The following is a 15,692-nucleotide window of genomic DNA, read 5'->3' on the forward strand; positions in this document are numbered from 1 at the left end:
GTGTGTGTGGCCGTAATCATCTCTCATACCCCTGAATGTTTTTATCCTTGAAATGTACGTCCAAGAGTGTTTTAAATGTAGCCATACTTCCCGCAGTTACCACCATTTGTGGTAGAGAATTCCACAGTCTTGTAGCCCTAACAGTAAAGAACCCCCTGCGTTGCCTGAGGTTAAAACGCTTCTCCTCTAATCGCATTGTATGTCCTCATCTCCTCATACATTGCTTGGGACTGAATAGTTTTTTCTCTATGCTCTGATCACCGTTGAGGTATTTGTAAATTGCTATCATGTCCCCTCTCAGGCGTCTCTTCTCCAGGGAGAATAAATCAAGCGATTGCAGACGCTCTTCATAGTTAAGGTCCTCCAACCCCCTTATCAGTTTAGTTGCCCTTCTCTGGACTCTCTCCAGTTCCAACACATCCCTCCTGAGGACTGGTGACCAGAACTGGACAGAATACTCCAGATGTGGTCGGACCAGTGATTTGTAAAGTGGAAGGATTATAGTTTTGTCTCTGGAATACATATACAGTGGGTACGGAAAGTATTCAGACCCCCTTAAATTTTTCACTCTTTGTTATATTGCAGCCATTTGCTAAAATCATTTAGGTTCATTTTTCTTCCTCATGAATGTACACATAGCACCCCATACTGACAGAAAAACACAGAATTGTTGACATTGTTGCAGATTTATTAAAAAAGAAAAACTGAAATATCACATGGTCCTAAGTATTCAGACCCTTTGCTGTGACACTCATATATTTAACTCAGGTGCTTTCCATTTCTTCTGATCATCCTTGAGATGGTTCTACACCTTCATTTGAGTCCAGCTGTGTTTGATTATACTGATTGGACTTGATTAGGAAAGCCACACACCTGTCTATATAAGACCTTCCAGATCACAATGCATGTCAGAGCAAATGAGAATCAGGAGGTCAAAGGAACTGCCTGAAGAGCTCAGAGACAGAATTGTGGCAAGGCACAGATCTGGCCAAGGTTACAAAAAGATTTCTGCTGCACTTAAGGTTCCTAAGAGCACAGTGGCCTCCATAATCCTCAAATGGAAGACGTTTGGGACGACCAGAACCCTTCCTAGAGCTGGCCGTCCGGCCAAACTGAGCTATCGGGGGAGAAGAGCCTTGGTGAGAGAGGTAAAGAAGAACCCAAAGATCACTGTGGCTGAGCTCCAGAGATGCAGTCAGGAGATGGGAGAAAGTTGTAGAAAGTCAACCATCACTGCAGCCCTCCACCAGTCGGGGCTTTATGGCAGAGTGGCCCGACGGAAGCCTCTCCTCAGTGTAAGACACATGAAAGCCTGCATGGAGTTTGCTAAAAAACACCTGAAGGACTCCAAGATGGTGAGAAATAAGATTCTCTGGTCTGATGAGACCAAAATAGAACTTTTTGGCCTTAATTCTAAGCGGTATGTGTGGAGAAAACCAGGCACTGCTCATCACCTGTCCCAACAGTGAAGCATGGTGGTGGCAGCATCATGCTGTGGGGGTGTTTTTCAGCTGCAGGGACAGGAGGGAAATCGAGGGAAAGATGAATGCAGCCAAGTACAGGGATATCCTGGACAAAAACCTTCTCCAGAGTGCTCTGGACCTCAGACTGGGCCGAAGGTTTACCATCCAACAAGACAATGACCCTAAGCACACAGCTAAAATAACGAAGGAGTGGCTTCACAACAACTCCGTGACTGTTCTTGAATGGCCCAGCCAGAGCCCTGACTTAAACCCAATTGAGCATCTCTGGAGAGACCTAAAAATGGCCGTCCACCAACGTTTACCATCCAACCTGACAGAACTGGAGAGGATCTGCAGGGAGGAATGGCAGAGGATCCCCAAATCCAGGTGTGAAAGACTTGTTGCATCTTTCCCAAAAAGACTCCTGGCTGTATTAGATCAAAAGGGGGCTTCTACTAAATACTGAGCAAAGGGTCTGAATACTTAGGACCATGTGATATTTCAGTTTTTCTTTTTTAATAAATCTGCAACAATGTCAACAATTCTGTGTTTTTCTGTCAGTATGGGGTGCTATGTGTACATTCATGAGGAAGAAGAATGAACTTAAATGATTTTAGCAAATGGCTGCAATATAACAAAGAGTGAAAAATTTAAGGGGGTCTGAATACTTTCCGTACCCACTGTAATAAGGCACTGCCTCCTTAAATTCCAAATTGTATCACCCCCCCCCCCCCCCACCATCTTAAACAACATTCCTGACAGGATCTCTTCCTGCCTCACTTTTACAGCTTGTCGTAATGCTTGTGTTACCTTTACCAATCTCTGGCTTTGAGTCGGTGTCTCCTCTACCAATGTCTGGCTTTGTGTCAATGCCACCTTTACCAATCTCTGGCTTTGTGTCGGTGTCGCCTTTACCAATTTTTGGCTTTGTGTCGGATTCACCTCTACCAATCTCTGGCTTTGTGTCAGTGCCACCTTTACCAATCTCTGGCTTTGTGTCAGTGCCACCTTTACCAATCTCTGGCTTTGTGTCAGATTCACCTCTACTAATCTCTTGCTTTATGTCGGTGTCACCTCTACCAATCTATGGCTTTGTGTCAGTGTCGCCTCTACAAATTTTTGCTTTGTGTCGGATTCACCTCTACTAATCTTTGGCTTTGTGTCAGTGTCACCTCTACCAATCTCTGGCTTTGTCGGTGTCACCTCTACCAATCTCTGGCTTTGTCGGTGTCACCTCTACCAATCTCTGGCTTTGTCGGTGTCACCTCTACCAATCTCTGGCTTTGTGTCGGTGTCACCTCTACTAATCTCTGGCTTTGTGTCTGTGTCACCTCTACTAATCTTTGGCTTTGTGTCTGTATCACCTTTACCAATCTTTGGGTTTGTGTCGGTGTCACCTCTACCAATCTCTGGCTTTGTTGGTGTCACCTCTACCAATCTATGGCTTTGTCGGTGTCGCCTCTACCAATCTTTGGCTTTGTGTCGGTGTCACCTCTACCAATCTTTGGCTTTGTGCCGGTGTCGCCTCTACCAATCTCTGGCTTTGTCGGTGTCACCTCTACCAATCTCTGGCTTTGTCTGTGTCACCTCTACCAATCTTTGGCTTTGTGTCGGTGTCATCTCTACCAATCTTTGGCTTTGTGTCGGTGTCATCTCTACCAATCTTTGACTTTGTGTCAGTGTCACCTCTACCAATCTCTGGGTTTCTACTGTATGGCCCGCCTTAAACCCCAATTTTCTCTCCAATCAAGTATTTACCAACGATGAAAGATGAAATGAGAAACACGATTTATTGGATAGGTAGTACAATGGCTGAACACACTATCATAACACAGACAGACATTTGGATGACTTATGGCAACCATGGCCAAGTCACTGCATAACAGACAGACTTTGTGCAAAGTAACAGTATACAGAGAATCAATAACACAATATAAAGCATAACTGATTCATTTTAAAGTGCACCTGTTTTAGGGCCCATAAAGGTTCCCCATTGTCGGGCAAGGCATATTGACTGTTAGGAACTAGAAAGCGGTAACCAGAGACGACTGACTCAGAACCAGAACATGATTCTGTATTCGTGGCAGTGTAAATCTCACAGCAGGCATATACCAGGGGAGAAGTGACCCAACAAACGTTCTCTGGATTTTACCTTCACTGGTTTGGATGGAACACAGATGGGGGCAATATAAAGACATGTCAGCTCTATGTACATATTTAGATGGCATCTCATGTTGGAGCAGTGATGGAAGGACTTCTTCCTGCCTGTGGGTAGTTGGCACTCAGTACAAAGATCTTCATGAGATAAAACAAATGTATGACCAAGAAGCTCCAAGTCCATCTTCTCACTGGATGGTGGTGGTGATGGCACACAAGCATAGTTGTAGACCTATCTTCTACGACAGGGAGAAGACACACACCATCTTGGGGTTCACAGCTAGAAGATTTATATGCATCTTCCGATGATGGCCCAAGATGGAAACAAATATAGACAGTAATAAATGAATGGAAGAAGGATGGATACAAAGTAATGAATGAATGGAAGAGGGATGGATACAGAGTAATGAATGAATGGAAGAGGGATGGATACAGAGTAATGAATGAATGGAAGAGGGATGGATACATAGTAATGAATGAATGGAAGAGGGATGGAAACATAGTAATGAATGAATGGAAGAGGGATGGATACAGAGTAATGAATGCTCAGACAACGCTCTCAAATGTCTCTTCTCATAGAGGCACTCATTGCAGAATGAATGTAAGGCCATTCCACACACAGGTCCAGCTCTATGGCACACAAGCAAAGCTGTAGAAGTAACATCTATGTACAATGATAGGAGATATTGGAGAAGATGGACACTATGATGGCACTGGTGGCTAGAAGCTTTTTATTCATCTTCTAATGATCCATAGTGAAAGAGTGATGGCAAGGAAGTAATAAATGCTTATGGTGGAATAGTGATGGAAGCGTGATGTAATGAAAGCTCAGAGATCAGCCCAAATGTCACCACAAGGTCAAAGTGTATTGATTATTGGCACTGAACAGAATGCTCACCCATATGATATGAAGCGTCATGGATGAACACAATCTTGGCCCAGCTATGTTCACATTTTATGACGGTGGCTCACCTTGGAGCAGTGATGGAAGGACTTATCAGACCTGTGTTCCAGTTGGTTCATGTATACATCTAGGAAATTATACACACCGGACACATCTGGAGAAGCTCTGTGTGCCTCTACGTATGGTGATTCATGATAAAGATTTGGAGATGGAGGCAAACACAACCAGAGCTAGATGTACAAAGCTTATCTGACTTAGAAGAAATGGGCGCTAGGTTGGTGTTGGTCTGCTTAGAGAGGACCAAGCTTCATGTGCATCTTTCATTGGTGTCTAATACAGGAACCATGACCTAATATAAAAACGTTCTAATGGTCATCCATGGCGGAGCAGTGATTGAAACGTCTTTATTATATCAGATGAAACAGAGTTCTGATGGTGCTCACATCTAGAGGAGCTTGGATCTATGCGTATCTTATGAAGATATTCGTGGTGGATCAAAACACAAATAGAAGCAGCCCAAATATCTAACTGCATGACATTGTTCCCAACCAAGTCCTTCAGGAAACCTTTTTTTTCTCTTTTTAGCCATTCTCTAGCCCTGATGATGGGGGCCGGGGGAACTCCGGAATTGTGTTGGCTTTTAAACAGGCACTACAACAATAAACTATTTTAGAACATTTATTAGAGTGATGCTCCTCTTTTTTACTCTTGGTGTCCTCACAACTCATTTATCATACGAGATGAGAAGAGCAGGAGCCATGATTGTGTTCACATCCAGAGGAGCTCGATCTCCATGTGAACCTGCTGGTGGATGGAAGATTTATGGGGGAGCAGAGATTGAAGCACACAGCTCAGCTATTATATGAAATAAGAAATATGGGGGTGCACTGCTCACATTTAGAGGAGCTGAGCTCCATGTGTAACCTCTGATGGACATTCATGGGGGTGAAGTGATTGAACTTCACACAGCTCATCTATCTGAAAAAAGATAAACAGCAACCATAAATGGGTTCACAACTAGGAGGAGCTGAGCTCCATGTGTACCGTCTGATGACAGCTCATAGTGGAGTAAAGACTGAAGCAAACACAGATCATCTATCACATGAAATAAGGATAGAAACCATAACTGTGCTCATGTCTAGAGGAGCTGGTGATTAAAGTGAACCTTCATAATGGAGAAGTGATTAAAGTACACTCATCTAATCTATCATATTAACTAAGAAGAACAGAAGCCGTGACAGTGTTTACATCTAGAAGAACTCAAGCTCCATGTGTACCTACTGATGGATCTTCACGGTGAAGAAGTGATTGAAGTGCACACAGCTTATTTCCCATAATAAATACGATGGATAAGAACTGTGACTGGGCTAGTATCTAGAGGAGCTCGATGTGCATCTTCTGGTGTCAGCAAATGGTGGAGCGGTGACAAGCATAGACATCTATCACATCAAATAAACTATGACTGTGCTCACATCCTGAGGAGCTTACGCTCCATGTGAATGTTCTGATTGACCTTCATGGTGGAGAAGTGATTGAAGTACACTCGTCTATCATATTACACAAGAGGAACAGAAGCCAATAGTGTTCACATCTAGAGGAACTCAAGCTCCATATGTACCTTCTGATGACAATTTTCATGGTGAAGCACTGATTGAAGCACATACAGAAATTACAATGGGGCTCAAATCTATAAGGGCTGGAGTTTAATATGCATCTTCTAAAGGACCTTCATGGTGAAGAAGTGATTGAAGTGCAAACAGCTTACGAATGTGCTGACATCTAGAGAAGCTTGAGTTTGATGTGCATCTTCTGATAGCAGTTCATGGTTGAGCAGTGATTAAAGTTCATCTGTGGTATAAAATAGGACAGAAACTGTGTTTTCACATCTATAGAAGCTTCAGCTCGATGGTAGCATATCATGGTGGAGCAGTGATTGAAGCTCATCTGTGGTATAAAATAGGACAGGAATCATGAATGTGCTAACATCTAGAGAAGCTCGAGCTCGATGTGCATCTTCTGGCTGCTGTTCATGGAGGAGCAATGATTGAAGCTCACACAGCTCATCCGTTGTATAAAATAGGACAGGAGTTATGAATGTGCTAACATCTAGAGAAGCTCGAGCTCGATGTGCATCTTCTGGTGGCGGCTCATGTTGGAACAATGGCGGAAGGACTTTCCACAATCTTTACACTTGTAAGGCTTCTCCCCAGTATGGACACGGTGATGTTTCTTTAGTTCAGAGCTGAGGATAAAGCTTTTTCTGCACACTTCACAGGTAAATGGGCGCTCACCTGTGTGGGTTCTCCGGTGGCGTATAATTTGGGATCTCTGACTAAAGCTTTTCCCACAGTCTGTACAAGTAAATGGTTTAATGCCAGAATGAGTTCTTTGGTGTATGACGAGGTCGGAGCTGCGGATGAAGCTGTTTCCGCACTCAATACATATAAAGGGCTTTTCACCCGTGTGGGTCCTATAATGAACCATAAGGTCAGCACTCTGGCTGAATCGCCGTCCACATTCGATACAAGCATATGGTTTCTCACCTGTGTGAATTCGCTCATGGTTCTTCAACCCAGAATTCTGGCTGAATTGTTTCCCACAGTAAACACACGCGTACGGCTTCTCCCCGGTGTGAATGCGCTCATGTTTACGAAGAATTGAACTTCGTCCAAAGTGTTTCCCGCAGAAGATACAGCCATACGGCTTCTCACCGGTGTGGGAACGTTGATGAACGATAAGATTGGACTTCCCAATAAATGTTTTACCACAATCCGCACACACAAACTCTTTCCCTGATCGCTTCTGTTCTACTGAGCGCATTTTAGGGTCACCATCACATACTTTACTACTGGCAATAAGAACAACAGCGGGACTATATGGGTTGTGCAGCTGGCGGTGCTCAATGTATGACGTCTCCTGAGAAAAGCTTTGACCACACTCGATACAAATATACGACCCAAAATCCACAGCTAGAGCCGACTCCGAACAGTCCTCACTCTCCGACCCACCAAACACAAGGCCGTGGTTTAATATGGTTCTCCGCTGACTGCTAGGGATTGTTAGGTGCCCAAATGCCCTGCAACCAATAGGAACATCGGCTGACAGGACCTTCACAGGGTCACACCTTGTCCTGCGGTTTCTTCTCCGTGGAATTTGCAGCAGAAAATCACCTGTTGTGTTAGCTGTGCCTGTGGATGGGAAGGCGTTTTTTGGGTGACCCGAATCCCCAACTAAAGGAAAAATGAGATACAGAACATTATGAAGATTATATGGAATGCACAAAAGCTAGCACTTAGTTATCATTACTGTATATACCATTACCCATATGTTCAGTATTACCATAATATACCATTACCCACATGTTCAGTATTACCTTTATATACCATTACCCACATGTCCAGTATTACCATAATATACCATTACCCACATGTTCAGTATTACCATTATATACCATTACCCACATGTTCAGTATTACCATTACATATGTAGCCCCCTACAGGTAGGTGCTAGGTAAAGTATAGTGGGCCTTGGCTGCCTAACAGCAGGGCCATGATTATTACCCACATGTTCAGTATTATATACCATTACCCACATGTTCAGTATTACCATTATATACTATTATCCACATGTTCAGTATTGCCATTATCCACATGTTCAGTATTACCATTATATACCATTATCCACATGTTCAGTATTACCATTATCCACATGTTCAGTATTACCATTATATACCATTACCCACATGTTCAGTATTATATACCATTACCCACATGTTCAGTATTACCATTATATACTATTATCCACATTTTCAGTATTGCCATTATCCACATGTTCAGTATTACCATTATATACCATTACCCACATGTTCAGTATTGCCATTATATACCATTATCCACATGTTCGGTATTACCATTATATACCATTACCCACATGTTCAGTATTACCAATTTATATGTAGCACAATACAGGTAGGTGCTAGGTAAAGTATAGTGGGCCTTGGCTGCCTAACAGCAGGGCCATGATTTCAGCTGGCTGTCATGTCTTCCAGGTGTGTCTGCTGAGAGGGGAGTCTCCCCACTGGCTCCATGAGAGACTTCTCATTGGACAGTGGAGGAAACCCAATCAGAGACACACTCAGGCCTGTATCTACCCCTGAAGGCATAAGCTGCCGCAGAGGATTCTGGGAGTGGGTATAAGTTATGAAGGAACGCATGACACAGCGTCTTTGGTGGAAAGCAGAGTCCCAGGAGGGAGAGTACAGCTGTCTCTCCTCCTGTCAGAGGAAGCGGGTGTCCCGGGTAGCGGCCTGGGAATCCGAAGAGTGTGGAGCTGCAGAGGGGATCCAGTTTTCCCGAGAACCAGCAGAGAGAGAGATGGGTCCAGTTCCAGGAAAGCCTACAAAGGTTGTGAATACTGTGGACTGCCCCTGGTGGTCTGCCTAGTGTCAGAGGGGACCACTCCAGAGAAGGTTCTAGGGATCCAGGAGTCAGCTAACTGTTAAAGGGGGTGCCTAGTCAGAGGACCCTGAAGTATTAGAGGGGGTACCTGCAGTTTGGGCCCTGAAGAGTCAGTGCCTAGTGTGAAGTGTACAAAGTTAAGAGTTGCAGCAGCACAAGTAGTGACAAGGAGCTACCTCAGCCAGTGAAGGGTTAGAGGGAGCTGTTCAGTGACTTTTGAGCTATACCAAGTATCAGGAGTCAAGAGTTCTACAGTCCTGGAGCTTCTGAGCTAACAATCCAAGCTAAAGTCGAGGTTTCAGCACTAATTCAGTCAAGCAGCATTTGAAGCGTCAAGAAGCACTGGTCAGCATTCAGTTGGCACCAAGACAGCGCTAGTGAGCATTTTTTGTACAAAGTCCCAGTTAAGCCTAGAAGAGCCAGAGGAGTATCCCACTCATTCCCTTCTCCCATCCCCTAAATACAATAAAACAAAACAAACCAAAGATGCCAGAATGGTCATTGTTTCAGTTCTCACACCTGGGTTCACAACTTAAATGTGTTGGAAGTGTTACCGGTACTGATGGCAGACCCAATATTGCTACATATACCATTATCCACATGTTCAGTATTACCAATAGATACCATTATCCACATGTTCATTATTACCATTACCAAAACTAGCCGACAACTTAGCTTGTATGTATCTGAAAACATCAACTCCTTTATTGAACAAGAAACAGACTTTTATACACTTGAGAAGTATGTCAGTCACTACATGAACAATGACCCAAATATTTACCCAAAACATCACACAATGGTTAGATAACGAGGTACAGCTGACTCATGGCTAATCCCATCTAGACAATGTTATCATTCACATGCTAATTAACTCAGCGCACTTAAACCAGACTGGAAGACCAGACTTTTGGCCCCAAGGCTAAAACAAAATACAATACACATTATTATAAGTGTAACACAGAGTAAATCAGCATAATTACGATGTGTGGAAGACAGGTGGTTGAGCTGATATTCGCATCTGCTAGGAGTCTAAATGTGTGAAGCCTTATTAGAAATAGGCAGCTAGGCTTAGAGTCCCAGAGTCTTCATACATTCTTTGCGATATATTATTGACAAATATTACTGTCCCATTTGAGTAATCCAAACCATATTCTCAGTGTCCATGAAGTCCATCATTTCCTTGGTCACCCTGTGCCCCTAATAGACACAGGGTGACTTACACAAAAGAGGGGTCTAGGGAGCTGAAACAGGGACTTCCCAACCTCTCTAAGGCAAGCTGGGTTCCATGGGCCCCCCAACCAAAGTGACTCCCGTCACACCATTATATACCATTATCCACATATTCAGTATTACCAATATATACCATTACCCACGTGTCCTGTTACCATTATATACAGTACAGTACCATTACCCACTTGTTCAGTATTACCAAGGTCTCAATTATATAATAACATGAAAAAGGCAGATGATGTGTAGATAATAACCCACTATGTAGTCGTAAGGGATGGATAATGTGGGGTAATATTTAGATCCCCCTACAGTGGGGGAAAATAATGATTTGATCCCTGCAGATTACAAAGAAATGGCAGGTGTATAATTTTTATCATAGGTGTATTTTATATGATAGAGACAGAATATAAACCAAAAATCCAGAATAAACACATGATACAAATGTTATAAATGGAGTTGCAGTTCAATGAGTAAAAAAAGGAATTAAACCCCAAGCAAAATATGACTTAGTAGTTGGTGGAGAAACCCTTGTTGGCAATCACAGAGGTCAGACGTTTCTCGTAGTTGGCCACCAGGTTTTCACACATCTCAGGAGGGATTTTGGTTCACTTTTCTTTACAGATCTTCTCTAAATCAAGGTTTCTTGGATGTCGCTTGGTAGCTCGAAGTCTCAGCTCCCTCCATAAATTTTCTTTAGCATTAGGGTCTGGAGACTGGCTAGTAGTGATGAGCCGAACACCCCCCTGTTTGGTTCACACCAGAACATCTCAAACAGGGAAAATGTTCTAGTGAACATACGAACACGAACAATCACAAGTCCTCATTTTAAAGGCTTAAATGTAAGTGACTATTAATCACCTGCTGGCCAGGGGAGACTCTCAAACCCATAGCCTCTAAATTGCAAAACCGTTATTCTACCAGCTACGCCACCGAGCAAGCGGATTAACCTAAGACTCTCTCTGCCTAACTAACTTCTATCTGACTTTTACAGCTCTTTTATAGGGCTCTGACGTCCCCAGCGCCCCATAATCCACTGCTCAGGTGCAGTGAATAAATTACTGACGTCAATAAATTTATGAAGGGAGCTGAAACTTTGAGTTGCCAAGAAACCTTAAGGATTTAAAGAAGATGTGTAAAGAAGAGTGGACTAAATTCCCTCCTGAGTTCTGTGAAAACCTGGTCACCAACTACAAGAAATGTCTTAAATCTGTGCTTGCCAACAAGGGTTTCTCCACCAACTACTAAGTCATGTTTTGCTTGGAGATCAAATACTTATTTTACTCACATAACTGCAACTCCATTTATAACATTTGTATCGTGTTTTTTCTGTCTCTATTATTTAAAATACACCTATGATAAAAAATATAGACCCGCCATTTATTTGTAAGTGGGCAAACAAACAATTTGCAGGGGATCAAATCATTTTTTTCCCCACTGTATATACAGTTGCACTGAAAAGTTTGCCTCCCCGGCAGAACTGGTGAAATTTTGGCACAGCTTTATTTTTAGATTGTGAAAATATGAAGCCATTTATTATCACATAGTTGTTTGGCTCCTTTTAAAATCCTAATGATACCAGAAAGCCCCCAAATTTCCCTGATGAAGAGTCGCCCCCCCCATCCGGAATGTTTGGCCATTGTAAAGACAAAAACAGGAGGGTCATTTCCCACATCTGTGGTGTCTGGATATAAATAGTCAATGAGTTTGTTAGCGCTCACGTTGATTTCACTGAGCAGGCTAGATACTGAGATATGGGGAGCAGAAAAGAACTGTCAATAGACCTGCGTAAAAAGGTAATGGAACCTTCTAAAGATGAAAAAGGATATAAAAATGTAAATATCCAAAGCCTAGAAAATGCCAGTCAGTACCGTTCAATTTTTTATTAAGAAGTGAAAAATTTGGTGATCTCTTGATACCAAGCCAATAAAGATTGCAGCCGCAACTGCCAGAACAATTGTTCGGGATACAAAGAAAACACCCCATAGGTAACCTCAGGAAAAATACCGGCTGCTCTGCAAAAATATGGTGTGGTGGTTTCCAGAAGCACAATACGATGATACTTGAACAAAAATGAGCTGCATGGTGGAGTTGCCACAATGAAGCCTTTACTGCGCCAATGCCCCAAAAAAGCCTGTTGAGGCGTGTCAAGGTGTTGTCAGGCATATTATAACTGGGGTTCACAGACGTTGTCACTTCTGATGTCACGTCTGGCCTGAACCTCCTGGTGGTGGAATGCACACCAATCCCGGGAGGGACAAAACAAAAAAACTGTATACATTTGTGCCGAGTCAGGGCACAGTTACATGTTGGTGCAATATTTTTTGTAATTTCAAAATCTGGTGCAAAAAAAATGACTCCACTATAATATTTTATTTGGTTTATGGTGGTGAAATCGTTTGGAGGGAGAGTAACAGATTTAGGATAATATTGGAAGATCTGATGGTGAGACTGTGATAAATTCGGATGGTATGATCATCAAATATCCCAAAGGGCTTACTGACTTTACTGACCTATTCATTTAGAGGTCACTGGAGTGACAGTGAGTTGGGCTCTTCTCACATTGGTGGAGGTATTTATTGTTATCAGGAAAATATATAATAATGTGTAACGAATGAAATCACCCCGAATACATAAAACCTTGGATAAGGTGGAGCTGATGAGACACAACCTCCTAATGGGAGCTTCATGCTCCTAGTCCTCGGAATGTATTATAATTAGACACATAGGATCCTGGAACCCCGCCCCCAGAAACCTCACCTGGACCAATGGCCTCCATCATCTCCTCATTGGCATTACATTGAATTCTCTCTGAATCTCCATCTGTCAGGAATCCCGGAGATCCATCCGTGTCACAGCAATCCAAAAGCTGGAGCTCTGCAGAGAAAGTCTGTGTGATAGGTGATGAATATTCCGGAGGGCAAGTCATGGCATGCATATCGTCTCCATATAATGATGACATCATTCATCTCATCTCCATATTATGACATCATCATTTATTTTTTCCTCTCAGAATAATAATGACATCCTTCATATCACCCTTATATAATAATGACATCCTTCATATCACCCTTATATAATAATGACATCCTTCATATCACCCTTATATAATAATGACATCATTCATCTCATCTCCATATAATGACATCATTCATATCACCCTTATATAATAATGACATCATTCATCTCATCTCCATATAATGACATCATCATTCATCTCATCTCCATATAATAATAATTCTATCATTTATATTGTCTCCATATAATAATAATGATATAATTAATGTCATCTCCATATAATAATGATATAACCCAACAGGTATATGACCTGGAACGCGGCCTGGGACTTTAAGGGCCAAAAGTAACACAACAATGGTTAAAAGAATATATAAATTTTAATATATCACAATAAAATCAACATAACAATAAAGGTAAATACATATAACAAAAGAATGAAATATAAAAACTTGTCATGGTTCAACAAAAAAGTGATGGAGCATAGATTTCCAGTGAGGACCCGACACCCTACGCGTTGCGGGAATACCCTTCATCAGGGGGTTCTATATGTGTGGTTTGTGTGACCCCGGATATCCTGGGTTCTATATGTGTGATTTGTGTGACCCTGGTTATCCTGGGTTCTATATGTGTGGTTTGTGTGACCCCGGTTATCCTGGGTTCTATATGTGTGGTTTGTGTGACCCCGGATATCCTGGGTTCTATATGTGTGGTTTGTGTGACCCCGGATATCCTGGGTTCTATATGTGTGGTTTGTGTGACCCCGGTTATCCTGGGTTCTATATGTGTGGTTTGTATGACCCCGGATATCCTGGGTTCTATATGTGTGATTTGTGTGACCCCGGATATCCTGGGTTCTATATGTGTGGTTTGTGTGACCCCGGATATCCTGGGTTCTATATGTGTGGTTTGTGTGACCCCGGATATCCTGGGTTCTATATGTGTGGTTTGTGTGACCCCGGATATCCTGGGCTCTATATGTGTGGTTTGTGTTACCCCGGATATCCTGGGTTCTATATGTGTGGTTTGTGTGACCCCGGATATCCTGGGTTCTATATGTGTGGTTTGTGTGACCCCGGATATCCTGGGCTCTATATGTGTGGTTTGTGTGACCCCGGATATCCTGGGTTCTATATGTGTGATTTGTGTGACCCCGGATATCCTGGGTTCTATATGTGTGGTTTGTGTGACCCCGGATATCCTGGGCTCTATATGTGTGGTTTGTGTGACCCCGGATATCCTGGGTTCTATATGTAAAGTTTGTGTGACCCCGGATATCCTGGGTTCTATATGTGTGATTTGTGTGACCCCGGTTATCCTGGGTTCTATATGTGTGGTTTGTGTGACCCCGGATATCCTGGGTTCTATATGTGTGGTTTGTGTGACCCCGGATATCCTGGGCTCTATATGTGTGGTTTGTGTGACCCCGGATATCCTGGGTTCTATATGTGTGATTTGTGTGACCCCGGATATCCTGGGTTCTATATGTGTGGTTTGTGTGACCCCGGATATCCTGGGTTCTATATGTGTGGTTTGTGTGACCCCGGATATCCTGGGTTCTATATGTGTGATTTGTGTGACCCCGGATATCCTGGGTTCTATATGTGTGATTTGTGTGACCCCGGATATCCTGGGTTCTATATGTGTGGTTTGTGTGACCCCGGATATCCTGGGTTCTATATGTGTGGTTTGTGTGACCCCGGATATCCTGGGTTCTATATATGTGGTTTGTGTGACCCCGGATATCCTGGGTTCTATATGTGTGGTTTGTGTGACCCCGGATATCCTGAGTTCTATATGTGTGGTTTGTGTGACCCCGGATATCCTGGGTTCTATATGTGTGGTTTGTGTGACCCCGGATATCCTGGGTTCTATATGTGTGGTTTGTGTGACCCCGGATATCCTGGGTTCTATATGTGTGGTTTGTGTGACCCCGGATATCCTGGGCTCTATATGTGTGGTTTGTGTGACCCCGGATATCCTGGGTTCTATATGTGTGATTTGTGTGACCCCGGATATCCTGGGTTCTATATGTGTGATTTGTGTGACCCCGGATATCCTGGGTTCTATATGTGTGGTTTGTGTGACCCCGGATATCCTGAGTTCTATATGTGTGGTTTGTGTGACCCCGGATATCCTGGGTTCTATATGTGTGGTTTGTGTGACCCCGGATATCCTGGGTTCTATATGTGTGGTTTGTGTGACCCCGGATATCCTGGGTTCTATATGTGTGGTTTGTGTGACCCCGGATATCCTGGGTTCTATATGTGTGATTTGTGTGACCCCGGATATCCTGGGTTCTATATGTGTGGTTTGTGTGACCCCGGATATCCTGGGTTCTATATGTGTGGTTTGTGTGACCCCGGATATCCTGGGTTCTATATATGTGGTTTGTGTGACCCCGGATATCCTGGGTTCTATATGTGTGGTTTGTGTGACCCCGGATATCCTGGGTTCTATATGTGTGGT

General features: G+C 43.1%; 1 protein-coding gene and 1 long non-coding RNA gene across 2 annotated transcripts in view; both read right to left on the minus strand.

Moving 5' to 3' along the window:
* Nucleotides 1-6,436: 6,436 nt before the first annotated feature.
* LOC309543591 (uncharacterized protein) lies at nt 6,437-8,268 on the minus strand (the record flags this gene model as incomplete). The annotated part of the gene is made up of 2 exons (XM_082276053.1): nt 6,437-7,754; nt 8,199-8,268. 2 exons carry the CDS (start codon nt 8,266-8,268, stop codon nt 6,631-6,633), a joined length of 1,194 nt encoding a protein of 397 aa, XP_082132179.1. The 3' UTR covers nt 6,437-6,630.
* Nucleotides 8,269-12,965: 4,697 nt separating this feature from the next.
* LOC309543595 overlaps nt 12,966-15,692 on the minus strand; it is a 30,261-nt gene continuing 27,534 nt past the window's right edge. The window contains exon 3 of the long non-coding RNA XR_014224803.1: nt 12,966-13,085. This is a non-coding gene — a long non-coding RNA (uncharacterized lncRNA). The remainder of the gene's footprint in view (nt 13,086-15,692) is intronic.

The sequence above is a fragment of the Pelophylax lessonae genome (genome assembly GCF_965119305.1).
Source record: "Pelophylax lessonae genome assembly, contig: HAP1_SCAFFOLD_261, whole genome shotgun sequence".
In the NCBI taxonomy this organism is placed as follows: domain Eukaryota; kingdom Metazoa; phylum Chordata; class Amphibia; order Anura; family Ranidae; genus Pelophylax; species Pelophylax lessonae.